Source organism: Pleuronectes platessa, chromosome 12 (assembly GCF_947347685.1).
Source record: "Pleuronectes platessa chromosome 12, fPlePla1.1, whole genome shotgun sequence".
Taxonomy (NCBI): domain Eukaryota; kingdom Metazoa; phylum Chordata; class Actinopteri; order Pleuronectiformes; family Pleuronectidae; genus Pleuronectes; species Pleuronectes platessa.
Genome location: NC_070637.1, coordinates 22,602,107 through 22,629,632, shown reverse-complemented (window position 1 = coordinate 22,629,632; position 27,526 = coordinate 22,602,107). Strand labels below are relative to the sequence as shown.

Below are 27,526 nucleotides of genomic sequence, written 5' to 3'. Positions count from 1 at the left end.
AACTGACTAATAAATCCATTTTGAGACGTAAGACATTTTCTGTCTTGCTAGTTTTTCGAGTGGCTGTAGTCCCATTAAAACTTTAACTACTTCGATTAGTCAATTATACGATTGACAGAAAATTTACCAGCGTCTTTTTCATCCAATTTGACTATTAAATGATCTTATCAATATGTCTTTATATCTTCTCAAATGTGAGCATTTGCTTTATTTGTTTAACATCACCGTGAACAGAATATCTTTGGTTTTTAGAATTTTCTTAATGGGTTTCACTTTGAGCACTGAATGATTAATCAGTTAACTGAAGCAGTGACGACCCAAATAGCTTCATAACTGGACAGATAATGTGTAATACATGTAAAAACAAACAAATGCAAACAGTCCATCCCAGCGTTATCATTAATATTCTGCAGCAGCACTGATCCCAATCCGTCTCATTACTGCATTTATTTATGGAGCTCAGGAGCTTTGGGCCCCCACTGCTCCTCCAATCAGGACTCAGCATCGTTTATTTAGTCTGTCGCTGTTCTTCCAGAGCAGGAAGAGGAGACACATTAAGGCCTGATTATTGATGTCTGGCCCGCTGCTGCAGTCCTTCTAGAGGGGAGAGGAGATTGGGCAAAGTATTTGGGATGGATCATTAATAACCTGCACCTCCCTCACTGTTCTCCTCTTGCTCAGTCCAGAGTCAATTTACAGCATTTTAACAGTTCTCAGAGGAGCTGGAACAACGTCAGAGCTGCAAAACAAACCCAGACAAGCAAAACAAGCTCTGCAATAAACTGTTAAACCATTTTCTCCTAACCCCTAACTTCCAAAAATAAATAAAAAAATTCACGTACCAAACCAGTCAAAAGTGTTTCTTGGACCAGTATAAAAGAATATAGCCAGTATAGCCATGTTCAAATTTAACCTGTAACTCTCACGGCGTCATTTACTCACTGAGACCAAAACAAATCCACAAACTGAAGTTAAAATGGAGACTAATCGGAGTAGTAATAAAAGTCATCCCAGCAGAACTTGGTGTGCTTCCTTCATTGAACTTTGCTGCAGGAGCCACCAGCCACAGCAGAGTAATATCATTTTACATGATAGTTTTTATAGCCGGTTACTTCTCCAGCCAAATGAAAAGTTATTGTACCCAGAAGCAGACAGCTTCTCTAAAAGCCTTACAAGAGCTCTGTTTCTTCTACAAGCCTAAACCCTCTGCTTTGGTTTCAATTCCACCAAATTTCCCAACATCCCTGGAGAGGTGTGACCTCAAATTCCTTCCCCTGTTGGGGGGAGGCTGGCCTGCTATGGCTCAGCGGTTCCCTATAAGGGCCGTTTATTCTGTACAGGTGGGACCGCCAACAATACCTCCTTTCATTCCCGTCACGCTGAATGCTCCTCCTCCAAGACTCTTGATGTCAGGTCCAGCTAGCCGGAGCAGCTATGCTACATTAACCGCTGCTAACTCAGGAGACAGGATGAGGGCGACAAGGGGACAGACCAGTGGACATAGTTCGTCTTTGAAGGGAGAGGACACGGGGTCCAATCCCACAGCAGCCAGTACATATCAGATATACCATGAATGGAAAGCCTGGCGATGTCTGTCAATATAAACCTTAATTAATATCAATCCCCCTCATTTGTCTGCCAGGACCTTTCTTTGTGTCCACTTTATTCACATTTTATTGAAAGAAAATCGTATTTATTATTTCATCGGGGAAAACTTTCAGACACATGTTGGTTCTTGCTTGACGACGGCAAAGATGGCGTTAATGCAGCTTGCTTAGTTTATTGGCGGGTAGCAACAAACAAGAACTACAAATACAAAAGAAAACACAAATATATATATAGAACTTGAATCAAGAAAATAAACCAAATGTAATTACATAATATAAGTAATGTACATATTTTCTGGATTCGTTTATTCTGTAATCACACAAGTAAAAATAGGTCTGTGAAAGGCTCATATTTTCGATTGTATCGGCAAATCAAAAGATATTTTATGAGGCATGCAGCTTCTTTATTTTGTAAAAGATTAAAATATCTAAAAGATTGAATCTTAAACAATGTGCTGTTGTAAGCTTATCAAACACTCGGACATTTGCGTTCACACATGCACCTCCTCCAGAGAAACTAAGGAGGAACTGCAGAGTTCAGTGCTGGTCTGAAAGCAGCTTTAGTGTCCAACCAAGCACCAGAGGTTGTTACCTCAACGCTGCCAATGATACCGTGATCATTTCAGGATCTGCTTATCCCAAACCACTTAACCGGCCGTGAACATCGTGAATACAGTGGCGGATATCTGAGGAACACGAGTCAGAGGAAACTGGAATCTGGGTTAAACAAAGTTGCTGCATGGCTCTGTGTTAACGCCTGCTTGGGGAAGAAGGAGTTTGTTGTTCGACTGAGGAACAGACCGAAGGGTCAGACGAGTTTGAACATGACTCTGTGCAGGAGGAGGAGGAGTGAAAGTTACCTGACACCTAAAGCGTTCGTCTTTTACAGGATCTGGCTCTGGCTTTCATTGTAAGGATATTTTATTTCTCTGTGGGATTTATTGCTTGTTGACTGATGATTCTCTCGGCCTCCAGTTTGACGACGTGTGTTTTTTAAAGTGTTTCAGCCACGGAATCTCCACGTCAGTCAGGGTGTGTATGTGTCCGTGCGTGTGTGCGTGTGCATTCGTCTTACCTTGGTGTTTTCAAAGGGAAGTGGATGTGTTGGGGGTGTGTGTGTGTTTTGTGTGAAGTATCTGGGAGGAGACATGCTTCCTGTCGTGGGGGCTCACAACTGACGGCCCTTCCTGAGCCTGCCTGGTCTTGCCCTCCCTCCCTCCCTCTGTCTGAATGTGTCTTTGTGTGCGTTATCTTTCCGAGCTGCTGCTGTTGTTGTTGTCGCTGCCTAAATGGAGCGAACAGCTCAAAAAACAAACTCCAGGTTTTGTTGTGGCAGCGAGGTGAAGATTCGTCCACTTTCTGTTAACGACACAGCGACGCCAATACTCAGACAAGTGTGTATGTGTGTGTTTCTGAAGCTCCCTCATATACACACGTACAGCATCACAGTGAACACACTCACTCCTGTAGGAATGCTCCAGGAGGACACTCAGTCCTTTTTGACATGCTGGAGATAGATGTTGACAAATGGTAAAATAGCTGTAGCCATTAAAACGTATTAGCGATGTAGATTCCAGTCCTATGGGATTATGAACTGCTTTATTACAGGTTGTGTTCATCTGAGAAAAGTTGAATTAAAGGCAACTTGACTTCGTTGTCGATACTTGAAGACGTTTCGCCTTCAGTTGTAACTTACTCGTTGGTAGATCTGGGTCTGTAATATCTGTGGGGTCGTTATTGAGGCCCACATGACCACTGACATACACTGGTCATGTGCACAACAGTCTAACAGGAAGTAGATTGTCTTCTCTGTGGTAGATTGCTTACTTACAACGTATACTATGAACAAGGAACAGCAATAATGAAGACTAAGAGCAGGGATTTCCTTTTCTTGGAGCAAAATTAAGTTTTAGCAATTTTTTTGTAACTAAAATGTAGTGTGGATACCACCTTGCTTTGATCCTGCTCCAGGCTGTTGTAGCGGAAGTCATTATCGATGTTTCAGTCAACTGAGATCAAGGGTAAACTGTGGCCGGCCCCTCAGGTCCCGACTCAGCAGTTTACCAACAACTGAAAAATAAGTGACACTTCTTCCGATGAAAGAAGTAAAGAAAGAAAGAAAGAAGGACTTCTAAGTCCTAGTGGAGAGACCATTCCTCACTAGAGGAGGAGGTCCACACCAGCACTTATCCCTCATCTACAATGTTGTCCTTTCATTCTTTCCCAGGACATTCAACAAACATTCACTCTTGACCCCATGGTTCCAAAAACATCTATTGTTTACACTTGGCCTCAGGTGACTCCAACAACTCTCATTTCAACAGCTGGGAGCACTAATAAACAAAGTGATGTCAAGTCCGGTTTCCCTGGATTCGACGTGACTTTGAGAACTTCTGTGCAGCACGTTGACATCTGATAAACCATCAGACTCATGCATCTGTTATCAGAATGAGCAAATTAGTTAATAGACTCATATTTTCCATTGCAGTGTCTTTTTGTTTGTATATATTTTGCTAGTGGTGTACCTACATGAACATTTAATGAGATAACGAACTTGTAAAGCACTAATCCTGCACTAATAGGAACTACCATGAACGACCAGTATCATGTGATCATTCACATACACTCGTTTTCCAGAGTGTGACAGTGTGGACACTGGACAAGGATTTTTACTGATGAGAGCAACAAGCCTGTATTTATAAACGTCCAAGATTTAAAATTAATCAAATCATTCATTTGAATAATACACCCACACAAACGCACTTGTATACACTCCTCCTGGCCTGTACAGTGTTTCTGTGTGTCTTTTTTTTTTTTTCTGCCTCCTCGGCCAGAGATGTGTGAAAAGTGGGTCACAGGTTGGACCTCTTTGTTCCCCCCCCCCGGGCTAATGAAAAGTGACAGAAGCCGGCTGCACATTGTCCCACCCTCCACCACCCCCTGCCCAATCCCTCTTGGCGCTCACTAATTGCGACATGCCGTTATTAGCGCTGTGCAGATCCAGCGCCTGTAATTGCAGAACATCCCCTCGACAAATAGTTTGTTAGCAAGTTGGACCGTCGGAGACCAGCGCCGGGCCGGCAGGGGTCACCGGGTCACAGCATGGAGAAGACGAGGGTGGGGGGGCGAAGGGCCAGAAAACACCAAACCAACCTTCTGCCTTCAGTTTATCATAACCAGTGTTTACTCTTTCCTCCATCCTCTCACTTATTCAACCATTCATTCAGCCGTTACAGATTATTCAAATTCTGAGGGAAACACTGAAAACTTTATCTTAACCTTCACTCAGTTTTAATCTTGATTTTCTTTTGTTTTTCAGGGTTTTGGACCCAAAGAGCCAGTGAGACAGAAGAGGACCAGATATTGTGATAAAACCTCAACTCCATCCTCATATCGTCTCCTCCTTCGTATCGTCTCCTTATCCTCCAGCAGGACATCCCTCTCTCCGAGGCCTCTTCAGGCCTCTGCTCCAGATCCTCTCCCCGGCTCCTGCTGTGGATGAATTTTATCAGGACTCCTCTCAGTCCAACACACCGAGCAGCTGATTAGAAGGCACCCGAACGCAGGGCGAGGAGCAGCCTGGGCCCAGGTCCGGTTCGGTCCAGTCCTGCTGCAGGATGGCGGGTCTATCGTTCTGTTTGGCTGTGATGACCACTGCTCTCCTGCTGACCCTCAGAGCTGACGGTAGGACATTTAAAATCTGATCTTTCAATCAGTAGACTCCAAACCTGTTGTGTCTTCTGTTTTCTTAATGAGGAGAAAATATTTATCAGATATCTTCAAGATCTGAGGATGTGACTTTTTATCCTCTGCGATTAGTTGATCTTTAAAATGCTTCCACACAAAGTTCAAACTTGACCACATCATTCATTCACCATCAAATTGAATCTGATTCTTTTCCTCTCTTTACCTCTGATGTCTCCCCCTCACTGGTTGTTTTTTGCCGCTGACCACAAGGCGTCTTGTCTGCAGAGTTACTCATTTACCTTTTAGTTTGTATTCAGAGAGATAAGCAGCACTTACACACTGACATTAGCATAAAAAGTCATTATGCTGCTCCTTTGTAACCAGCTCCCCCTTCCCGTGTACACAAAGATGTATATCTGAAGCCTTTTGTTGAAGCAGTGATTAAGTGTCAATTGGCTGATAATGGACAGACTTTGGAAATGAGCCTCTCCCTTTAGAAACAACAGAGACGACTCCCCCAGGATACAAAGATCCAGTCATGTGTTTTGGAAGCTTAAGGCTGCAGAGGCTCTGCTCCACTGAGTACATTTACTCAAGAAGTATACCTAAGCAAAAATATACCCGTACTTATACTTTTTAAAGGGGCAGTGGAGGAAAGAGGGTGGATAACAGGAGTGGATCAAACTGAACCTTTCTACTGAAATCTGACTACTTCTACTTTTCAATCTGAGGGAACTAGAAATAAAGGTTTTTCTTTAGTACAAGCTGGCCACAAATCAAGGCCTGTTACCTTCTGCAGCGGAGGTAAATTAAAGCTGCAGTACGTTGTGTGTTTTTACCGGGAGTGCCAGCTGCCTGTATGAAAACCGACTATGAGAGAAAAGTTTGGTATTTTTTACCTCGTCACTCGGGTCTGTGTTGTCCAGAATGTGAAGCTCAGTTTGAGTGTGTTTTTTAAAACAGTCGATGTATAGTGAAGGTTGAGGGTTTGAACAGGAAAACAAATCTGGTGATAAAGGTGTAGCTCTGAACATGAGCCGTCACCCTCTGACCTGCCAGTCACTGATCCACAAACACACGGGGCAGCCTGATAAGAGCAGGGCGGCGCTCGGCCAAGTGTTACCGACTGTGATTGACTCCGACTCTTTAATATCTGCGACATGCCGCTCACACTTATCTGTGCAGGAAAGGGAAAAAACTCCTTCAGTCACATTGTCAAAGTATTTTCCCACAGTCTGTTGAGTCTGGCTTCAGTTCTTCTGTGTGAAGAATATCTGAGAAACAAAGTTAATTCTAAATCCTCAATGTGTCCCGACAAGCTTGGGTTAGTTGTTGTGTTTTCACATGATAATGTTAAAGCTGCATCAGAGATTTTAATCGGCCCAATAGTGTAAACATTTTTTAGCAGCAGATGAATTCAGACTCTGTGTTCCTGTGAAATCAGCTCAGTGAAGCAGCTCGATAACAAGAAGAAGAAAACAAGGCTGGATCAATATGAAAACACTGCATCTCAGTTATGACATGAAATATATCTGTGTTCTTTGAGTTCACACAACAACAAAACAGACAGGAAACATTTCTCACCCCTCACAAGGATATTAAGTTCAATGCAGCGTCTACCCCTTCCCATAATGCATTGTTTTACAGTTACTTCTACATCAGAATTATATGATTAGCTTTGACTACAAACTAATAAAACTAGTATAGACTTTCTAGTCAGCACTTTCGCCTGAAGCCATGCGGACTGAATTCTGCATAGCTCAGTTTCTACTCCGTGACATCTTAATAGGTTGTGTAATTTAATCATGATGACCTGATTATTATCAGAGCTGCAGTGAAGTCCGGACATTATCCTGAAATTTACCTGAGGGATGTATTTGAAAACACAAATGTAAGAGTGAGTTGCTCCGGATATTCTCCGGAGTTCTTCCTGCCAGTCAAAAGTAAATAGTCTGGAAACTGCTCAGGTTCATCTGACCGCTCTCGAAGCGTCTTCTTCGACTGCAGCAGCTGTTTTCAGAGAACCAGGCTGTTAAAAACTCATCTTCTACAGTTAGAGACCAGCTGGGAATCACTGTGAAAATACCTGGTTCTGTCGGTCATTATTTATTTTTTTTAGGGTGAAAGGAACGAGGTTTAGTGAGAAATCCCAGTAAACTGCATTAAATGAAAGGGTTTCCACTTTCGGCGGTTGTATCAGCCCTTTAGAGACTCCACCACTTCTCCCTGCAGGAAGCTGTTGAACTGATTGTTGCCGCTCTCACTTCCTCTCTGCACATTAACCATTTCCTGTATGGCACTGTACGAGCTGTCAGAGGCGCTAAATGATCCAAACAGCCATTGTTCTCCGGAAATATCCCTCAGTCCCTCAGGAGACATATTCGCCCTTTGAAACGGTTTATTGCGACTCCGGACTTTTCCTGTCGCAGCTTGTGAAGATCGACGGTCTCCGAACACGAGTCCCATGAACTTGAATTAGAACTTAGAACCAATAAATTAATCAGATTCATTGGTCTTTGAATTTCATGATTAATTGAATAATCATTAGGGTTACTAAAACGTTTTTTAAATGTTTAATTTTGTCCAAATCCTGAAAATATATTGAGATTTATAGTTTTATAACTTTTCACAATAAAAACAAATGGTTTACTCAAATGATAGCGATAAACATGGATGTTGTGAGTGAAGTGAAATAAGAAAGATCTCAGCTCCAGTTATTTGTTCTCTACCTGATACAAACGATTCGTCCATCTTTGTTTACAGTCTGTGGTCACAGAGCTACCGGGACATAATGAGCCGCTCTATCCTTCAACAACAGTAGGTCCAATAAACCAGACATGTTCAGCAGCTCAGGGATGAAATAAGACATAAGACAGATGTGTCCTCACTGGGGGACACATCAACGACCGTATATGGTTCTTAAACGTCTCTCTCGTCCTCTTTGTGTGGACTGTGCTGTGTGTGAGGTGAACTCAACAACTTGGAAGGCAAACAGATGCAGATCCAGTTAAGACTCCTTGTTTCAGAGCAAATGTCACACAGTATTTACACATCACTTGTTTGTTTTACGATGCATGACGTACTAGACGGGTGGGTTTATCACCTCGGGCTATGTGTCTTGGATGTTTCCAACCCAGAGGAGGAGATAACTGTGACTTTCAAACGGCGTCCGACCTTCAGGCACACTTCACCTCCTCTGCTGTTCTTTAACTTCAGCAGCAGGAGGTGGAACGAGCGCTCTCTGTTCCGCTGTTAGCAGCAGCTCCACCACATTCCTTTCTGCCAGTGGTGGAATGTGACATTACATTCACTCAGTCACTGAACTTCAGGGTAAATTAATTGATTTGATGTTTTATTGAACTGGTATTTTTTACTCCACCACTTAATCTAACGACTGGAATGTAGAGCTTCAAGTTACTTTACAAAATAAAATGTTACCAAAGATACGATGTATCATAGAAGATTATGCTCAGATACAATTTGGCTTCACAATCGGTCAATGGAGAATAAATCAGCTCCTGTTTTGAAAATCATTCAAGTTCTTTCTCAAGCGTAAATAACAGTTATCTCCTGGCTTCAGTTTCTCAAATGAAAATCTGCTTGATTCCGTGTAATCAAGGATGTTGAGTATTTTTAAAACTTAGATGACCCTTTGAGTTACTTTTCATTTACAAAATGTATGATTCAATAATAGGTCTAATTTTATTGAATATTTGTATGCTCAAACAAAAAGAGGATTTGATGCGTTTCTCTCTGTACATGATGTGCTTTCGATTTGGACAAAAGAAGAAGACATACAAACATGTTCGTTGAAAACAGACATTTTCACTGTATTCAGACATAATGTAGACAAAGCTAAAAAAGACAAGACATATTTCAAAGTAATCAGAAGATTAATCAATGCCTGTGATGGTGAAACTTCCCAAGGAGGCGTATTCATGTTTTGTTTTTTTGGGGATTTGAATTTCTTTGTGACAAGAAAAGCAGCGAAACTTTTCATCTGAAGAGGCTTTTATCGTCTTTATTACTCTGTGCATATTGCAGACAGTGAGTCATTGTTGACTCAACTCGCAGCCGTTAAGTTTCTCTGTAGAAGCGCAGAGCAGCTAACGTCGGACCACACCAGCTGAAAACACCCTGAACCGAGCGTCCACTCTCGCTGCTCCTGGTCAGATGTTTAGAGGAGCTGAAGGTCGCTTGGCCCCCGATCAGAGCATCGGACGGCTCCTGCTGGTGGATCCTCGTACGGCTGCGTGTAAATAAACAGTCTGTCCAAAAGAAGCAGCGCTGTGACTTTAAGAGCGCATGGAGAGAGTCTGATTACCCAGCGTGCTCTCTGCCAGACCTCAGTCTCCACTGTGACTGCCGGCACAATTAAGCACACATGTGGATGGAACACACAGAAACAGCAGCAGCCATTTCCAGCCTCAACCCCCCCCCCCCTCCCCGTCTCCTCCCTCCTCGCCCATGTCAGTCATAACTTCAGAGCCAATGGCAGCTGTGAGGGAGGCGGGATGAGGAGAAGCTGCTTGAGAAGGTTTTTATTGATAAAATCATCGTTCAGGTTTTCAAAACCCTTCAAAAAGTCTGTTTTTTATATTTACTGCGATGTCAGATCCTGGAGAATCTTCAAATGCTTAATTTCTCTTAAGGTTATATAAGTACTGAGAATGTCTCATATATTAACAGATTATAAATATGAGACATATTCATCAAATTTCTTCCAAATAAACATAAAATATATGGATTTATAAGATTTCAACCTGTTAAATATAAATAAACATATCTGTAGTCATCTGTGACTGAGACCTGTAGCTGTGAAACTGAACAATATGTGGATTCTAGTTTTTCTCGGTCTGTTCCTCGCCGGGATCGAACATCAGCCAGGAGCTTTCTGGCAGATGAATTATTAAGCAGGGACTGTCCTGTCTGTGCCCAGCCCCGTCTGTGATCAATACAACTCAACGTACATTTGAAACGACTGCTACGCTCGGTGCACATGTGAAGCAGAATGAAGTCGCCCTGGTTGCTGGTATCATCAAGCTTAAAAACTCTGTTTATGTTGGTTTCACTGTCTGAGTCATTTTAAATTTGGCAGGGAAAATAAATCCTCAATCCACAGATTTATGACAAGGTTATTTTTCTTGTAATTGTGATTCCTGCTCCTATCAACACACACCTGCTCTGTGCACAAGTGGTTATCTGATATGCAGAGTTACAACACTCTGTGGACGGAGATCGTCTTAGTTTTCAAACTAAAACATATCGGTGAGGATGAAGCCTGATGTCTGTCTCTGAGTCACAGCACCAAGTTCTCTCTGAGGAATACTTCATTGGGGAAAGGAGGGCACAGACACAGACTGACAGACTCACTGACTGTTGCTGTGGCGACCCGGTAGCTCAAAGTGTAGGTCTAAGTGTATGTAGCTCAAGTCCAGACATGACAACATGCACGTCAGCACACCTCAGTGTTTTCACTCTGAGCTAAAAAAAAAAGAAAAGAAAGGAGAGCAGAGACTACGAGTCTGTAAAGGAGAAGAAGCGAGGGAGTGCCTGTCCTCCACATGGGATGGAGAGAAGAGAAAAAACAAGGGATTAGAGAAAGAAAGGAGATAAACAGAAGAAGTCAGTAAAGGTGGGCTGATAACAGAGGGATGGACAGAAGTCAGAAGGATGGAGGGATTAAAACGTCTCCTCTCTTTATCTCAGCTGCTGATCTGTTCAAACGGAGAATTAAGAATATTTTCTTTCTGTGATAAATCTTTATATCTCAATGCAAACAGAACATTTGAGACGTTCTAATTTTTTTGTTTGGAATATTTGTTCTTTTTATTTATATATATTTTCCTCAAGGGTATCGTCGAGATCCCCAGTGATGCCGTAAATACACATTATTGTAAAGCAACACAATGTCACTGTTACTGATCAACAGCGCCCCCTGCAGCCTCAGGTGCTGATTCATTCTGTTGGTCTCTGTGTCTGAGGGATGAACTGGTTTTCATGTGTGGAAAAAGTTCAGAGCAACTGACTGGAACATTTGTTTTCTCACAAACAGAACCTCCAGAACCTCCAGAACATTCCAGGAACGTGTCAGAACCTCAGTTTGTCAGTGTGAATACAAACAGAATCAAGCAGGATTCTCTCACCGTTGTTTCTGCTCAGTATAAATAGCTCATGAACTTATATGGAGCTTCATCACCTCCCCTCCTCCTCCTCCACACACACTGATAGAGGAGGAATGTTTCACCTCCAGCAGGAGTCACTGATAGATCTGACCTGGGGTCTGCTCTCTGAGCTCCATCCCTGAGTCCAGCACTTCAAACTGAACTTTAAGCTAAATTAACTAATATTCACTGTTACACCAACTCTCCCTCTGCACATGAAGCATCTCTGACCCAGTTTGTTCATGTCCATCCAGCTGCAGGTCAGAACCCGGACCACGTCCTTCAGGGGACGGGAGTGAAACCAGAGGCTCGGCGGCCCGGTGAGGACTCCACCATCGCACCAGAGGAGGCAGGTCGTTTCCTCAGCTGCTACTGCTCCGGACACTGTCCTGAAGACGCCACGAACAACACCTGCCAGTGAGTCGAGGAAGAACCTCAGAGAGGAAGAGATCAACTCCCTGTCACACACCCTGATCTAACAAACGTGCATATGAGGCTACAGAGAGAATAAGCTCCTGTGTCTTCTCCTGAGGTAACGAGGTGTGTTTGTCTCCTCAGGACTAACGGTCAGTGTTTCGCCATCATCGAGGAGGACGAGCACGGAGAGGCCATCCTCACCTCAGGCTGTATGAAGTATGAAGGCTCTCACTTCCAGTGCAAGGTACACACACACACACACACACACACACAGTTGAGTTACTGTAGTCAACACAAACTACTGATTAAAAGATTTTCCCTGGGTAACTTGTTGTTTGATTGGACGTTTGGTTTGATTGACAGGACTCCCCCAAAGCCCAGACCAGGAGGACGATCGAGTGCTGCAACACAGACTTCTGTAACAGAGACCTGCAGCCCACGCTCCCCCCGCAGGCGCCCTCCGGTACTGCTCGCTCCCATCTGCTGATTCAGGTGTTTATCAGGTGAAGGTCGACCCACGCTAACCACATGGTCTCCTCCTCTTTCCTCCTCCAGAGGGAAGCCCTCACTGGCTGGCGTTCCTCATCTCCATGACGGTCTGCTGCTGCACGCTGGTCTGTGTCACCGTGGTCTGTTACTACAGGTGAGTCCTCGTCTGTCCACAGCCGCTCACTCATCCTCGTTTAAAGAGACGGAAGTTTTAGTCTCATTCTGTGAATTTGCTCTTGACTTTATAATGAACACATTTTTGGGGTTTTGTGAGACTTTCCCTCCCTGAACATGTTATTATCTCTGACGTGCATCACAAGTTCATTTCCATAGATCTGCTTCTAAATCTGTGTGTGTGTCTGTGTGTGTGTGTGTGTGTGTGTGTGTCAGGTATAAATGGCAGACTGAGCGTCAGCGGTATCATAACGATCTGGAACAGGAAGTCTTCATCCCTGTTGGAGAGTCGCTCAAAGACCTCATCCACCAATCACAGAGCTCCGGCAGCGGCTCCGGGCTCCCCCTGCTGGTAGGAACACAGTACTGCACCAAGAGAAGGCAGTTTCTAGCCATAACACAATAAAAAGAGAATAAACAAGAAAACTGTTGATGATGCAGACGATAGGTTTTTGTAATTGGGGGTTCTCTGTTTTATTTTAAGTTAAAACTGTGTCAAGTTTAAATGCACTGTATATTTGCAGCATTCAAAGCACTGAATATATTTTCAATGACATTCAAAGCACTGAATATATTTTCAATGACACTGAAAAAGATCTGAGGTCAGACATGAACCATCAGGTGCCACTTTAAATCTGACAAAAAGAAAATTAACTTGTTTGGAGTGACTTCAACTTTGAAATGACATCAAACCTGCGTCCTCTCCCCGTCCCTCAGGTGCAGCGGACCATCGCCAAGCAGATCCAGATGGTGCGTCAGATCGGCAAAGGTCGGTACGGCGAGGTGTGGCTGGGCCGCTGGCGAGGAGAGAAGGTGGCCGTCAAAGTCTTCTTCACCAGAGAGGAGGCCAGCTGGTTCAGAGAGACGGAGATCTACCAGACCGTCCTGATGAGACACGAGAACATCCTCGGTACCGTCACTGCCCATTTACCTTCGAATAAAGTTTGATTCCTCGTCTCTGCTCTGAATAGAAAACAAGAAGCTCTGTTGTTTCTGTTCTCGTCCTGTTTGGAAACATGAGAAGAATGTTTACAGCAGGAAAATCAAATCCTCGAACTATAAAGCAGCGACGAACAGAACAGCTGAACCAGCCGATCACATGTTCTGCTGATGGTAACCTGTCTATCCCCCCCCCCCCTCCTGCAGGCTTCATCGCGGCCGACATCAAAGGAACAGGAGCTTTCACGCAGCTCTTCCTCATCACCGACTTCCATGAGATGGGTTCGCTGTACGACTACCTGAAGCTGACCACGCTGGACACGCAGTCTCTGCTGCGGCTGGCCTACTCGGCCGCCTGCGGCCTCTGCCACCTGCACACGGAGATCTACGGCACGCAGGGCAAACCGGCCATCGCCCACCGGGACCTGAAGAGCAAGAACATCCTGATGAAGAAGAACGGCACCTGCTGCATCGCCGACCTCGGCCTCGCCGTCAAGTTCAACAGGTTGATCCACTGTTTGAGAATTGATTAGTCGATAAATCATTTGGTTTTATTGAATCACATTAAAGCACAGAGGTGACATTTTAATTATCTGCTTGTGTTAACGTGAATTGACTGTTTGTGTTGCGGTAGCGACACCAATGAGGTGGACGTCCCTCTGAGCACCCGGGTGGGGACGAGACGCTACATGGCGCCCGAGGTCCTGGACGAGAGCCTCAACAAGAACCACTTCCAGGCCTACATCATGGCCGACATGTACAGCTACGGCCTCGTCATCTGGGAGATGGCCCGACGCTGCGTCACCGGAGGTACACAGACACACACACACACACACACACACACACACACACACACACACACACACACACACACACACACACACACACACACACACAAGAGGCCATCTTGTTGGCTCAACCTGCTTTACTTTACCACCTCCCAGTAGCTTGAAGTTTTTCCAGGTGACTTGACCTCAGTGCTCTGTCTGTGTGCAGGTATGGTAGAAGACTACCAGCTGCCGTACTACGAGATGGTTCCGTCTGACCCGTCGTATGAAGACATGCTGGAGGTCGTGTGTGTTAAAGGAGTTCGACCGACAGTGTCCAACCGATGGAACAGCGACGAGGTGAGAACCAGCGTTTGTTTAGAACCTTTAACTGTTTTAAAACGTCATAAAAAGCAGCTTTAAAGACTCTGAACGTTAAATAATGTTGAGTAGTTTGTATCGTCAACACCTCCACTGTTCCTCCAGTAGGGGGAGACTCCTCCTCTCTGAATAAGGTTTTTCTAACCGTGAACTGTTGGTGTTTTTCCGCAGTGCCTTCGAGCCATGCTGAAGTTGATGTGCGAGTGCTGGGCTCATAACCCCGCCTCCCGACTCACCATCCTCAGAGTCAAGAAAACACTCGCCAAGATGGTGGAGTCTCAAGACATCAAGATCTGACCTCGTCCCCGTTCCACCTCCGCCACCAGATTCATTCTGACCTGGACCGGATCAGACCGGACCAGCCGCCTCAGGCTCGCCCTTCATCACGAGGAGGAAGAGGAGGAGTAGACGTTGGGAGATTTTAAAATAAAGGACCCGCCTCAGGGCTGAACTGTTCGCCACCTCCTTCCTCCTCCTCTTCCTCCTCCTGCTTCAGTCCGTCAGCTGGAAACAAATATGGAGTCCTTCCTCTTCCTCCTCTTCCTGTGCCGCGTTTGACGCTTTCTGTGAAAGCCAAACAGACGATTACAATAATTTTGATGGCGCCTCCTGATGGAGGGGAGAGGAGATGGAGGGGGCGGAGCTCTTCCTGCTCTTGGATAAAGGGTTTTTTAAGGACCCTCCTCCTCGTCTGCCTGTTTAAAACAAACATCAAAATGCCTTTTTTTGTTTTTATTTTCTCTTCAGGACTGAGTTCTCCTGCCATATTGAAATATATCTCCACTCTTACAGTAGAGTTTATTATAAAAGAAAAAATAAGGTACTATTATAACATGTGAATTTTAACGTGTAAATAAATGTTATCGTTAGATGCCGTGCCTCCTCCTAAGAAGATAGGAATAAAATAAACAGAACACTGTGCTGCAGTGGTGTTGACGTCCGGCCGACTCCTCAAGAGACGATGGAGTCACTGCGGAGACGTCTCCCGTCCTGTCTGTCTGTACGTCTGTGTCTCTGTCTGTCTGTATCTGTGTTTCTGTCTGTGTGTGTCTGTCAGGAGATTACTAGTATAGACCTGTAAAGAGGCGTCAGCTGATCAATGCAACACGAAGGTTCCAATTTCTTTTCCAACTTTTACGTTTTATTTTAAATTCTAAAAACCCGGTATGTTCAACTGAAATACTGCAGTACAGGTACAAGTACCTTAAAGTTTTCCTGGAGCACGGTACGTTTAGCCTGTTTGACATAGAAAAGGAAATGTGACCTGATGTATCCTGGTCCTTCCTGATCGGCTCTTTCCTCCGAGGTTTAACTTCCTGTCAGATTTAGTCTGACTTTTCAGAAAAGCTTGTAAAAATCAAAGTAAGACTCAGTTTCTTTGTTTCTGCAGCATCAAGAAAAAGAAAAACCTGAACATTCAGGAAACTGTTTCTTCTTTGTTTCAGGACAAAACTCTGTCTTTAAGATTTAAACACGAAATGTTGTTTTCTCTCCTCAGCAGGACAACGTGCACGTGTTTGCTCGCTGTGCATGTGTGTGAGAAGCTAACCATCCATACAGTCGCTATTAAAGAGCAGTAACTTTAGTGTTTTCCTCTGTATTAAAGCAAATATGCAAGAACAGCCCCAGTATAGAATAATCTCTAATATGTAAATCTCTCATGTTGTGTTGTTGTTTTGTACAGCATCTGGTTCGGTGCCTTATGAGTTTACCAAGGAAAATGAAAACTCTGTATACAGTCTGTCCAATGTAACGATTTTTAAGTAAATAACCTTATTTTAGTACACAAGTGCTCAGTGTCTGCTGTGATTCTTTCATCTTTTTGTTTCTAATGTAAAAAGAATCTTTTCACTGGTTTGTCTGCCCTGAAAAAACAAACCTACATAAAGTTTATAATTAGATGAATTTAAATACATTTTAGACAAAATGAGAATCAAATAGATGTGTAAGAAAACTGAAAACTTTATAAAAGTAAGAGTAATATGGTTAACTACTCATTTTATATAGTCAGTGTGGGATAATTAACCCATTTTACTTAAAATATTTTGATTTCTCAATCCTAATATTTTCATACTAAGATTTGACTCGGGTCATTTGCATTGTTAGAATTTTAACCATATAACAATTTTTTTGTATCAGATTTAAATTCCGTGTACTTTAGTTGATGTACATTTAATCTCTGCAAGTTTACATCCAGTGATCATAACACCAGTTCACAACCAGGTGACGTTCAACCATTCAGAGCACTAACTATTAAAATGATTTCACGTCTGTTAGTTTGTGAAATAACTTTCATGACTTTAAAGTTTGGTTTTGAGACATTAATGTGAATTCATTAAAGCTGCTTTTACAAGTTTAAGTTGCTTCAAAAAATGTCCAGACATTTCGTCAATCAACGTTTGAATTGTTTCTTCAAAAATTCTGAACAAATCGGCAAAACACGTTTTTCTACAACTCAACGGTTGAGTTTCAGTTTTTTTATCACGACAAACTGAGCAGAAGTCTTACAACAGATCTTTAGAAAATGTGTGGCTTTGGTTTCAGCTTCACTAATGTGATAAGTTTACTTAATTGTTAATAGACTGATACTTCAGACAGTTTCCCTTTTTGTTAAACCAAGTTGAAAAACTGCATAAATAAAGTCACAGAGGCTGAAACCAGTCATTTCAACTTTAAAAATCCCATCAAAATTACCCCGGTAATTATTAGTAACCGCCTTGATTTTTTGGCGCCATCAGAGTAGATTAAATCTACTTCTCATTAAAACCTGTAAACATTGGTTCAGTTAATAAAACAGTCTTTTATTTTTAGTCAAACATTTCCGTCTTTATTGTTTAACGTCTATTTGTCCTCGGGCTTGTTGAAGCAGTAGGTGAGGCAGCACTTTCCGCAGTAGTGACGGTCGAAGTGACTCGCCATGAACACACCGGCGCCGCACTCGTCCGCCGGACACTCGCGCCTCAGACGGTGGATTTTACCATTTTCGTCCACCTGCAAAAAACAAAATGTTCAAAACTGAAGACAAAGAGCTGGAGATTCATCTGAAAAAGATAAATCTTGTGAGTGTAAGAACTGCTTCAGTTTCAGATGGACTGTACCTTGTAGTACTTGAGCACAGCGAGCTTGACCTTCTTCCTCTTGTGCTTGTTCTTCTTGGGGGTGGTGTAGGACTTCTTCTTCCTTTTCTTAGCACCACCACGCAGCCTCAGCACCAAGTGCAGAGTGGACTCCTGGGATCACAGTTAACGTCAGTATTTGACAAACCGTTTTAATCTTATATAAATGACGTTAACAGCGCAGTGATCATGGTTTTGAATGGACTTTGATCCAATAGCTCACCTTCTGGATGTTGTAATCTGACAGAGTGCGTCCATCCTCCAGCTGCTTTCCAGCGAAGATCAACCTCTGCTGATCAGGAGGGATTCCTGCAGGAGGAAAAAACAGATATCAACACTGGACCGATTCCTCGTACGTCTGAAGCATCACAGTCTCAGAAACAAGCTACGAAATGACTCTAATTCCAATTATGACTCGCCCAACAGGTGAAAACTACAACTCCCAGAATGCTTTTCACGGAAAACACTGCTGCATATATCTTATTTACTTTAAGTTAATCTGACAGTTTGTCATTAGTCCACAAAGATGAATTTTCCTTCAGTCAAAACCCTGAAATAATCAGTAATAGAAAGTTTTTATAGAACCAATGAATAAACTGAGACTTTGTCACAAGCTCTAAAATTAACATTGGAAAACTATTTGTGAAAGCAAACAATGTCAATATAACGAGTACAACTTTATGTACCAAGTAGTTAAAACTTAAATCCTCACATTTACCTATGATTCATATTAACAGTAACTAGATGTCAGTGTAGTTAGTAAATATTAAGTGTCACAAATGACAATACTTTCAATCGCTGAACAAAATATAGACTTCTCATTTTTATAACCTGAAATAGTGATTGTTAAACTTTAAAACAATCGATCAGCTCATCTGATACTAGAAATTTATAATAGTTCATAAACACATAAATAAACTAAGGGATATTGAACTCACCCTCTTTGTCCTGGATTTTGGCTTTGACATTTTCAATAGTATCTGACGGTTCAACCTGCGGAGACAAAGACAGATGTCAGAGTGAGATTTAAGATAAGATTAATGAGTTCTTTAATTAGTCCAACAAGGAGGAAATTGGCAAAATTACAACAGCAAGAGACAAAAATAGTTGTCAATGAGTTATAAGTGTAAATCAAATTTAAATATGAATAGAAACTAATACATTAAGTGTAAAAACAGTTAACAGAATACATATTACAGTTAAGATAGTAACTGAGTTTAACTAGGTGTAGTTTTCCTTTGTCAGTTTTAACACATGATCACGTGTTCGCTAGAAAACTCCAGATTCGATCATAACACGTGAAGTTCAGATAAGTTAAAAACTTTGATTTTAACGACAGTGACGTGAACAGTCACATTCTGCTGCTTCACACGTGTTTACGGTTCTCCGCAGATAGCTTAGCCACTTAGCTCCTGCTACACAGCTAACGGCATTAGCATGTGAGCAGCAGATTAAACTGAGCTTTTAAGTTTAAACAGATAACTTTGCTCGAGTTTACACTTTAATAATAAGGTAACATGTGACCTATAGCGACATTAAATCATCTGTTTCCGGTTAAGTGAGGGAGAAGCGGCCGCGGCCTCCATCAGAGCCCGGATCACCCACCTCGAGGGTGATGGTCTTCCCCGTGAGGGTTTTGACGAAAATCTGCATCCTGGCGTCGGACCACCTGCGGGGGAACAAGGAGTAGACGTTAGTGTCGCGGCCTGAGCTCAGACTTCAGCTAACATGGAGGATATTTGTGAGATTTGTCAGTTTAACGCGGAGCCGCTTCTTACCGCAGCTTCAACGCTAATGGCGGAGCATGAGAAGAGGTCCTGCGCAGTGAGACACGGGGTTTTCTCCCCGCGTCTGCACGGAGTAGGGTGGCCCTCACAGCGCCTGGTCGAAAATACAACACAAATACTTTTTGTGTTCATATATCGTCTTTTTTAAATCACGTATATTTGGATTCATTTTAATCTTAATTTCAACATTTATTTTAAATGAATTAAAGAAAAACCAAGGAATAAGTCATTAAAGTTGTCAAGGTAACTATGGCAACGTTGAATAATGGCCTCCCGGGGGGAAACGTCGACGTTTAGCCGAAGAAAAAATAAAACAGATAAAATAATAAAGAGGTCGGAGCCGAAGAACTCAAGGAAAACAGCAGAAGAAAGAGTTTTAACTTTGGCCTCGTTGGTTTCAGACGCAGATGAAGGTTTGGTTCAGTTTGAAGAACATGAAGAGGAAGAGGAGCAGCGCTTCATCACCAGTCGCTCCGTGTTCAACAAGGTGATGTCATGTGATATATAATATAATAAAGTCTTTATAATGTTTAATCCTGGTTAGTGAATCCTTCACTGACATAGAGACACATCTGCAAACAGTGACAGGCTGGAACAAACACATCAAAACTGCAAGTGACAAACTATTAACAGATTTAAATCAGATTAAGATGAACAGAAAAACTGGACAATATAGCAACTTATTATTGATAGAAAATCGACTGAAAGCAATAGTTTTAATAAGTTTTCATTCAAATATAATCACCTTCATGAAGATCTGCTGGTTTTCCTTTATACTTGAAGTTGACATTTTGAGATAATTTACTGTTGTTTGGATGAAACCATGAAGATGAAGCCGTCCACAAACAAAACCATCGATTGATTGAGCAGCTCATTGATCCAGAAGGAAAATAAGAAATAGTTGCAGAGTTTAAAAACCTAATGACATGAATGAAGCTCCACTTTAACCAACTACATCAGTGAAATCCTGCTTTTAAGTCCATATATCAGCAGAAATCATCTAAATGCATAATAATAAACACTCACAGGGTCAAATCGTTTATATTCACATTTACTATTAAATACATTTATTCTTTAGACCATTAACCTTCTTGCAATCACGTCCTAACAGAGGACTTGACTAACAAGTATTTATGCAGGGTTTTACAATTATTATTATTATTATAATAATTAACTATTTTTATATAGCACTTTTGTTACAGAGTGTTTTTCAATGAAGAAATAAAACCAGACAGATAAAATGTGAATTAAAAAGTGGAACACGATCAGAGTAAATAGATTAATTAAATCCACAAGGTTGTCAAAACAGATTCTCAATCCTCCTCCTCACTTTTCTGACAGGTGATTGGTCGAGCGACGACCTATAAGAGACTCCTGTTGACCATAAAGACAGAGTACGAAGATTTCATCAGTGAGCTGAAGAGGAGGGAGGATGAAGACAAGAAGGCCCAGCGAACGGTGGCATCCTTAACGTCACTTCCAAAATCATTAGTGACCTGCCAGAGAAGAGCGGAGCAGCTGAGGGTCAGGTTTGTGTGTTTGTGTGTGTGTGTGTGTGTGTGTGTGTGTGTGTGTGTGTGTGTGTGTGTGTGTGTGTGTGTGTGTGTGTGTGTGTGTGTGTGTGTGTGTGTGTGTGTGTGTGTGTGTGTGTGTGTGTGTGTGTGTGTGTGTTTGTGTATCACAGCGTTCATATCCAGCATATTCGTCATTTCCTTATTTCATGGTACAGACGGTTAAAGAATCATCAGGTTGTATATTAACAACCGTTTGTTTCTTTCCAGGATCTCTGACCTTCAGAGTGAAACATCAAACCTTCTGGAGGAGCAGAGGAGACAAAAATCATCTGAAGGGCGGAGCACATGGATTCCTGGTACCACTGACACTGATCATTACACCTGACTGTGTTTTATCTGTTGTCTCATCATCGGTCCACCTCTACACTGAGAGTCGGACACACAGTTGAACCTCTTGCATCTCTCAGGCTTGACTGTGGCTGAGTCCGAGGATCCTGAAGCTCTGGACGAGCACCTGAGGCGTCTCGAGGCCCAGAGAGCTGCTCTCCTGGACAGGAAGAGTCGCTGCGTCTCTCTGGAGGTCAAAGCTCAGCTGGACGCCGAGCTGCAGAGCGTCGAGTGCCACAGAGAAGAGCTGAGCACAGAGAACCATCAACTGAAAGTTCTGTAAGAGCCAAAGCACCAAACCTGCTGCTGTCTGTGTGTAGAATCATTTCAGGAATATTTCACCACCTGTTTTAAGATAAAGATACGAAAATGTTGTCCCTAAACACTGTGAGTAAAACATAAATAGTTTAAATCTTGGGCTCACATGAAAACATTTTTATTTTCATGTGGATGTTGTTTTTCTTTCTGTCTTGCAGATACAAGCGTCTGAGATGTGTGTGTGACCATTTGTCTCGCTGGGAAGAGGAGGAGGAGGAGGAGCAGGTTCCACTGGAGGAACTCCTGGGTTCTATACTTGAGAACATCAGTCAAACCAGCGGTGAGACACTGGTGTCATCCAAAGACATTTAGATTTCATTTGACCATAGTAAATACAAAATGGATGAAGACTCTGGTGTCTGAAACCTGTATAACGTGTAATGACCAGCAGAGGGCGACTACTGGTTGTTTCTGTAGAAGAAACTCACTCTATATCTTCAGTCAACATTTTCCTCAGGAGTTTACGTCTCAAACTCTAGTTTCAAGATGTTTATTTTGTGATCTATGGTCCATTTAGAGTCAAATAGACCATAAAGCACCGTATGTATTGGGGGGTGGATACCACAGTGTGATTGACAGTTAGGATCATCTTCAAGCTCTCAGTCAGGCTCCACCCCCCACTCGTCTAAATATGGTTTCTTCTTGTTTCAAAAAACCAAGATGGTGCTGAACTTACTGTCAAACTGGGTCAAACGTTAAATATAAACAAGCATCTGGAAACAATGACATGCTTTACTTCTTCAACAAAAACACTGACCTACCTCAGTGTAACACAGTAATTCTGATCAGGTGTTCAGATGTTTTTATTGAATCACCAGATTGAAATACAGTTGGACTCAAACCTTCCTCTGATTGTTCTGCAGTGACAGACGATGACGATGATGAAGAGTTGTTTGAGACCGAAGAGCCGACTGGAGTCAACGGGTCCGAACTCGTAGCCGATTACCTGGACAGGTGCTGCCTTCACAGACGTGTTTGTGGTGCGTTTATTTGAACATTCTCTGAATATCTCTCCGCTCGTTCCACCAGGTTCACTGAGCTCTTTGACTCGGCTCAGTATGAGGAGGCTGCTCTCGTTGCTGCCAGATCTCCTCAAGGAGTCCTGAGGAACGTCGACACCATGGAGATGTTTAAAGGTCAACACACACACACACACACACACACACACACACACACACATTTCTATACAGTACGAGTTTCCTGTTTACAATCATGCTTCCACCCCATTATTAATGAACGTAGTCTTGACTTTTGTAAACTATGACACAGATGCACACGTTCTCCTCCTGATTGGTTGTCATCAGTCATGTGACTCATCCAGCAGCAGTGAATGTAAAGCACTTCTAACACTTATTATCAGAAACAGTTCCAACCTGTTGTCGGTCTTACTGTTCACCATTGCTGCTCCTCTTTTGTAGTATTCTCTTTAACTAAGCAACCATTTCTCTCCTCTCAGGTGTGACAGCCGCCCCGGGGTCAGTCTCCCCTCTCCTCCTCTACTTCCAGGCCCTACTGATCACTGCCGTCCCTGGTACCCAGCTGTCGGCTCCTCTCTCGCTGCACTGCGTCCTCTTCGCCCTGCGTCATGGCGCCTTGCAGCTCGTCACCCATGCCATCACCCAGAACAAGTGAGCACATAAACCAATCATCAGAGAGTGAGATGTCACTGTCTCTGCGGGTGTTTCAGGTCTTTCTCTTCTCAGACTCACCTTTTCTGAGCACCTGGGCGACATCCTCATCGAGCACGCTCTGGAAAACGCCAGCGTGGCCGACCTGTGTCTGGCGTTGGCCACCGTCGTCTACGAGGCCTGTGGGCTGAACAGGAAGACGGCACTGAGCATGAGCAGGAGAGGCCTCATCCACAGCGCCGCCAAGTTCATGCACCACTGCAAGGACCTCACAGCTGGTGTGTGTGTGTCAGCTTATACTTTCATCTTGTGATCTTACCTAACATTTTAGAGTGAGTAGAAGGACAAATGTATCTCTCTCTCTCTCTCTCTCAGAGGACTTTATTTGGGTTCTGTGTCGCTCGCCCAGCCTCACCCTCCTCCAGCTGTTGACGGAGCCTCAGCACAGTGTTCGGGCGGCCATCTTATCAGTGGGTAGGGCGTGTTCCACTCTGCTGGTTGACCCTCAGCATGGGGAGTTAGCGCTGCAGTTCCTGGACAGTTTCCTCAGCCGAGGTCAAGGTGAGTCGACAAACAGATAATCCCTGACAATCATTTACACTGTAGACTGTAAATAAAGATTAACAAACAGCTCTCAAAAGTGACATCTCTGTCGCCTCCTGGTGGATGACTCGTGACCTCTGTGTCTGTCCTCTCAGAGGTTTTGGAGAATGTGATTCTGGAGGACAGCGACTCATCGGTGGACGTTTGGATCAATGTTGCGTCTCTGTGCTCTGAGCTGAAACGACCCGACTTGAACCGGGCCATCCTGTCCGTCCTTCTGGACCAGAGCGGGACCAGAGTCCTGTCCCCGGACCTGGAGGGAGCCCGTCTCATGGAACACGTCTTCCTATGAAGACAAGGCGTGAACGTTCTCCCACACAACAACACACGGCCTAACAACAGCAAATGCTTTTCCTCACACAGAATCTGGTTGTTGTGGTGTAAAGGTTTAAATATGTGAACGGACTCTGGTTCAAAATGAGGAACCACATTACAATTCTATTATTCTTCAAAGTGTAAATTAAATGAATGAAAACATTAGATTCAGTGTCCAGTTGTTATAATTCCTGAATCATCCGTCATCATCATCATCAGTGTCACAATCAGGCCTGTCACTGTGCCTCCTGACCTTTGACCTTTAGCTGGTGTCAGTGAAATGACTCAGGCATAAACTAAAAGCTGAAACAATGGCGGCTAATGGCCACCAGGGGGGAACAGGTTTCAAAAAGGAAGCTGAGCTCAAAGTGGCCTTAAAACATAAAAGTAAAGAAATCAGGCAAATCTTACTGTAATAACAACATCGACAAAAATCACATCCTGACACGAACTGGAGCTTATACAGGTTAAAGAATAATTTATGATCATATGTTAGGAATTATGTCATCATGACGTCACTATGAAGTCAGATAATAATGTCATGTAGTGAAACAGTGCATTGGCTTTACAATCAAAGAGATTAGAGACACAATCTACTGTTTGTTTAGATGAACCAATCATCCGTCATGATTAAATGACATCCTCACACGATAACAGACAGTCAACATTGTCTGATCAGGGTTCAAACAGCATCGAGCCTCTAATCCTTTTCATTCTAAATGTTTTGCAAAAGGCCACAAGACAAAAAGTATAACAACATTACAACTAGAATAGTACTGCTACTGAAATATGTAACAGAGTACAGTATCTATAACTGCAAAAGTAACTCTAATATTAAACCAGTGACCTGACGTCATGTTCGCTGCCAGATGAATGTGACGGGTCATCGCTCATCAGATGTCAGACGGGAGAGGAAAGAAGAAAAAAACAAAGTGAAATATTTGGACAGTTATTTAAATGGGACAACCATTATGCAAATGTTATTGAGTAATGACAAACAATTTAAATATTCAAGTAAAATACTTTAAAGTCTTTGAGGTACTTTCCACTATTTTATTACTGAAGGTACGTTAAGAAAGTGACTGTAAATACACAGGAGAGTTCTTCACTGAGGTGATGCTGAAGGGAAGCAGAAAAACGGAAGGAGGAGAAGAACCGAAGGAAGAGGGAAAAAGATGCAAAGGTGCTGATTCACAACCGCCTTGCTTCACCACATCACATTGATCTCCTGCAGTGTGTGTTTGTGTGTGCGTGTGGTTGTGTGTGTGTGTGTGTGAGAGAGAGATAGAGCGAGAGAGAGAGAGAAGCTGACCCAGCATGACACAGCTTATTTTTACTGTGTGTCCCTGTCACTTTCAAACCCCATCTACCTCTCCCAGGATGCCACTGTTAAGAGTGAGAGAGCGTCAAACCCCCCTCGACCAGTTTCCAGATGTGAGACATGTTTATGTTCGTGTGTGTGGAGCAGATCTTCTGTTGGATTTCACTCCATAAGACACTGAAAAGGTCCTCACAAAACAAGAGAGGACTCAGAGGTGGGGGGTGTTACACAAAAAAATAACAGACTCATTGACGTGTGTGTCTGTGTGTGTGTCTGTGTGGGTCCAATGTCAGCAAAAGGGGACAGATTTAAAGATTGAGGAACGTCTTCTAACTGGGAACACGTCACATATCCTCTGATGTGTTAATCAGGACATTACTGTAAATTGAGTGAAGCCTTGAGCTCTTTAGATTCTCTGATCACAGTTAAACTTGCACCATCAGCACCACTGGTCTGATTTTAGTCCTGAGATATTTCTGACGACCACCTGGTGTTTCTCACACATTATCCTACGTTGTGCTGCTCTATCTCTGAAACAGACACATATATATTTACGTTATATATAGACTCCAGGCTGTAACTCTATATCTCCTGCTCAAGCTGAGTTTAACTCCCTGCTCCTCTGCAACTTAATGCAGCTTCCTCTGAATGAACTTCACCAGTAACTCTTGAGAAACTGAAGAAGAGAAAACTAGAATGTCACCTTTACATAGATTTCACATAAATCAAATCACAGACATTCGTGGAAATCAGTCTAAATATGTCAGATTTGTTTCTTCAAGATCCATGAATTATTTGAGGAATCAGTGAAAATATATAAAAACGTTCTATCTTAAAATGTTCAAGACAAAGATAATAACAAGAGAAAATAATGTTATGAGTTCTATATTGTCTCATGTCACATCCTTCCAACAAGTTTCATTGAAATCTGTTTTTACGTCATTCTGCAGAAAAACAAGTAAACAGGTTTGAAACAACCAGGCAGAGGTCGAGGTTCCTGAACGCACCATTTGTCTGCATGTGGCAGAAACACTGAATTACAGTGAATGATTCGTCATCCTCAGCAGACTGACGATTAACTGAACCTCTGCTCTGAACTAGAATTACTGCATTGTTGTTCTTTAGTTTGTCATTATGTTCTGTTATAAATTTACACTCTCTGGTTTTCAAAATGAGTGAAATCTGGAGTTTTAATGACTTTGCATATTTGCATTTTTCATTTTCTCTGGTGGCCTTGCGGTTTAAAGGGCCTACCGTAAACCGCAACATCCAATCAAAGCATAAAATCTGATATGAATGTACATTATTGTTACATATCATCAATTATAAGTCCATGGGAATTGAATATTCTTGGTGGATTAAGATTTAAAACCACATAGCAGGTGTTAGCCGCTTGACATTTCAACTTTATTTTCAAAATGCTCAAAAGTCTTCCTCTGATTAGTTGGACAATCAACATTGAAACTTTATTGTTAATATTTCAACTTTATTCTCAACATTTCAACTTTATTCTCAATGTTTGAACCTAATTCTCAACTTTTAAACTTTATTCTCAACATTCTAACTTTATTCTCAACTTTTCCACTTTATCCTCCACATTTAAACTTTATTCTTAACATTTCCACTTTATTCACAATATTTAAACTTTATTCTCTCTTCAATTACATTAGAAAGGTGAACCCTGCTCCCCTCGTGTATTTCCCCCATGTGTGACCCTCACTGTGCTCTGCTCAGAACAACGTGTGAAATGGCACATGAAGTACAGAACTCAGTAAAAGTACGTGGTCCTGCAGCAGTTATGTAATAAAGTTTGAGTCTGACTCAGTTTTCTGCTCCTCCTCTACTTAACAGGTTGGATTTGGGGCGGGGTCCACCCACAAGGCGGCTCTGGTTGGTCACAGCCGGCTTCACT

At 42.7% G+C, this 27,526-nt stretch overlaps 3 protein-coding genes across 3 annotated transcripts in view; 2 read left to right on the top strand and 1 right to left on the bottom strand.

The window, feature by feature from the left end:
• Nucleotides 1-16,414, top strand: part of LOC128453336 (bone morphogenetic protein receptor type-1A) — a 35,553-nt gene extending 19,139 nt beyond the window's left edge. The window contains exons 3-13 of the mRNA XM_053436172.1: nucleotides 4,927-5,291; nucleotides 11,713-11,875; nucleotides 12,017-12,119; nucleotides 12,239-12,338; nucleotides 12,431-12,518; nucleotides 12,755-12,890; nucleotides 13,256-13,448; nucleotides 13,685-13,982; nucleotides 14,112-14,287; nucleotides 14,474-14,604; nucleotides 14,797-16,414. Coding sequence (XP_053292147.1) covers nucleotides 5,225-5,291; nucleotides 11,713-11,875; nucleotides 12,017-12,119; nucleotides 12,239-12,338; nucleotides 12,431-12,518; nucleotides 12,755-12,890; nucleotides 13,256-13,448; nucleotides 13,685-13,982; nucleotides 14,112-14,287; nucleotides 14,474-14,604; nucleotides 14,797-14,922 — 1,581 coding nt within the window. The 5' untranslated portion in view covers nucleotides 4,927-5,224 and the 3' untranslated portion in view covers nucleotides 14,923-16,414. The remainder of the gene's footprint in view (nucleotides 1-4,926; nucleotides 5,292-11,712; nucleotides 11,876-12,016; nucleotides 12,120-12,238; nucleotides 12,339-12,430; nucleotides 12,519-12,754; nucleotides 12,891-13,255; nucleotides 13,449-13,684; nucleotides 13,983-14,111; nucleotides 14,288-14,473; nucleotides 14,605-14,796) is intronic.
• Nucleotides 16,415-17,405: 991 nt separating this feature from the next.
• rps27a (ribosomal protein S27a) lies at nucleotides 17,406-19,602 on the bottom strand. Its single transcript, XM_053436173.1, has 6 exons — nucleotides 19,520-19,602; nucleotides 19,347-19,410; nucleotides 18,680-18,734; nucleotides 17,965-18,050; nucleotides 17,724-17,855; nucleotides 17,406-17,616 (listed from the first exon to the last, which is right to left on the bottom strand). The coding sequence occupies exons 2-6, from the start codon at nucleotides 19,392-19,394 to the stop codon at nucleotides 17,467-17,469; spliced, it is 471 nt and encodes a 156-aa protein (XP_053292148.1). The 5' UTR covers nucleotides 19,395-19,410; nucleotides 19,520-19,602; the 3' UTR covers nucleotides 17,406-17,466.
• Nucleotides 19,603-19,793: 191 nt separating this feature from the next.
• LOC128453335 (clathrin heavy chain linker domain-containing protein 1) lies at nucleotides 19,794-24,331 on the top strand. Its single transcript, XM_053436170.1, has 11 exons — nucleotides 19,794-20,015; nucleotides 20,870-21,057; nucleotides 21,310-21,398; nucleotides 21,510-21,708; nucleotides 21,906-22,027; nucleotides 22,611-22,701; nucleotides 22,777-22,883; nucleotides 23,204-23,375; nucleotides 23,451-23,653; nucleotides 23,751-23,936; nucleotides 24,074-24,331. The coding sequence occupies exons 1-11, from the start codon at nucleotides 19,794-19,796 to the stop codon at nucleotides 24,268-24,270; spliced, it is 1,776 nt and encodes a 591-aa protein (XP_053292145.1). The 3' UTR covers nucleotides 24,271-24,331.
• Nucleotides 24,332-27,526: the final 3,195 nt, after the last annotated feature.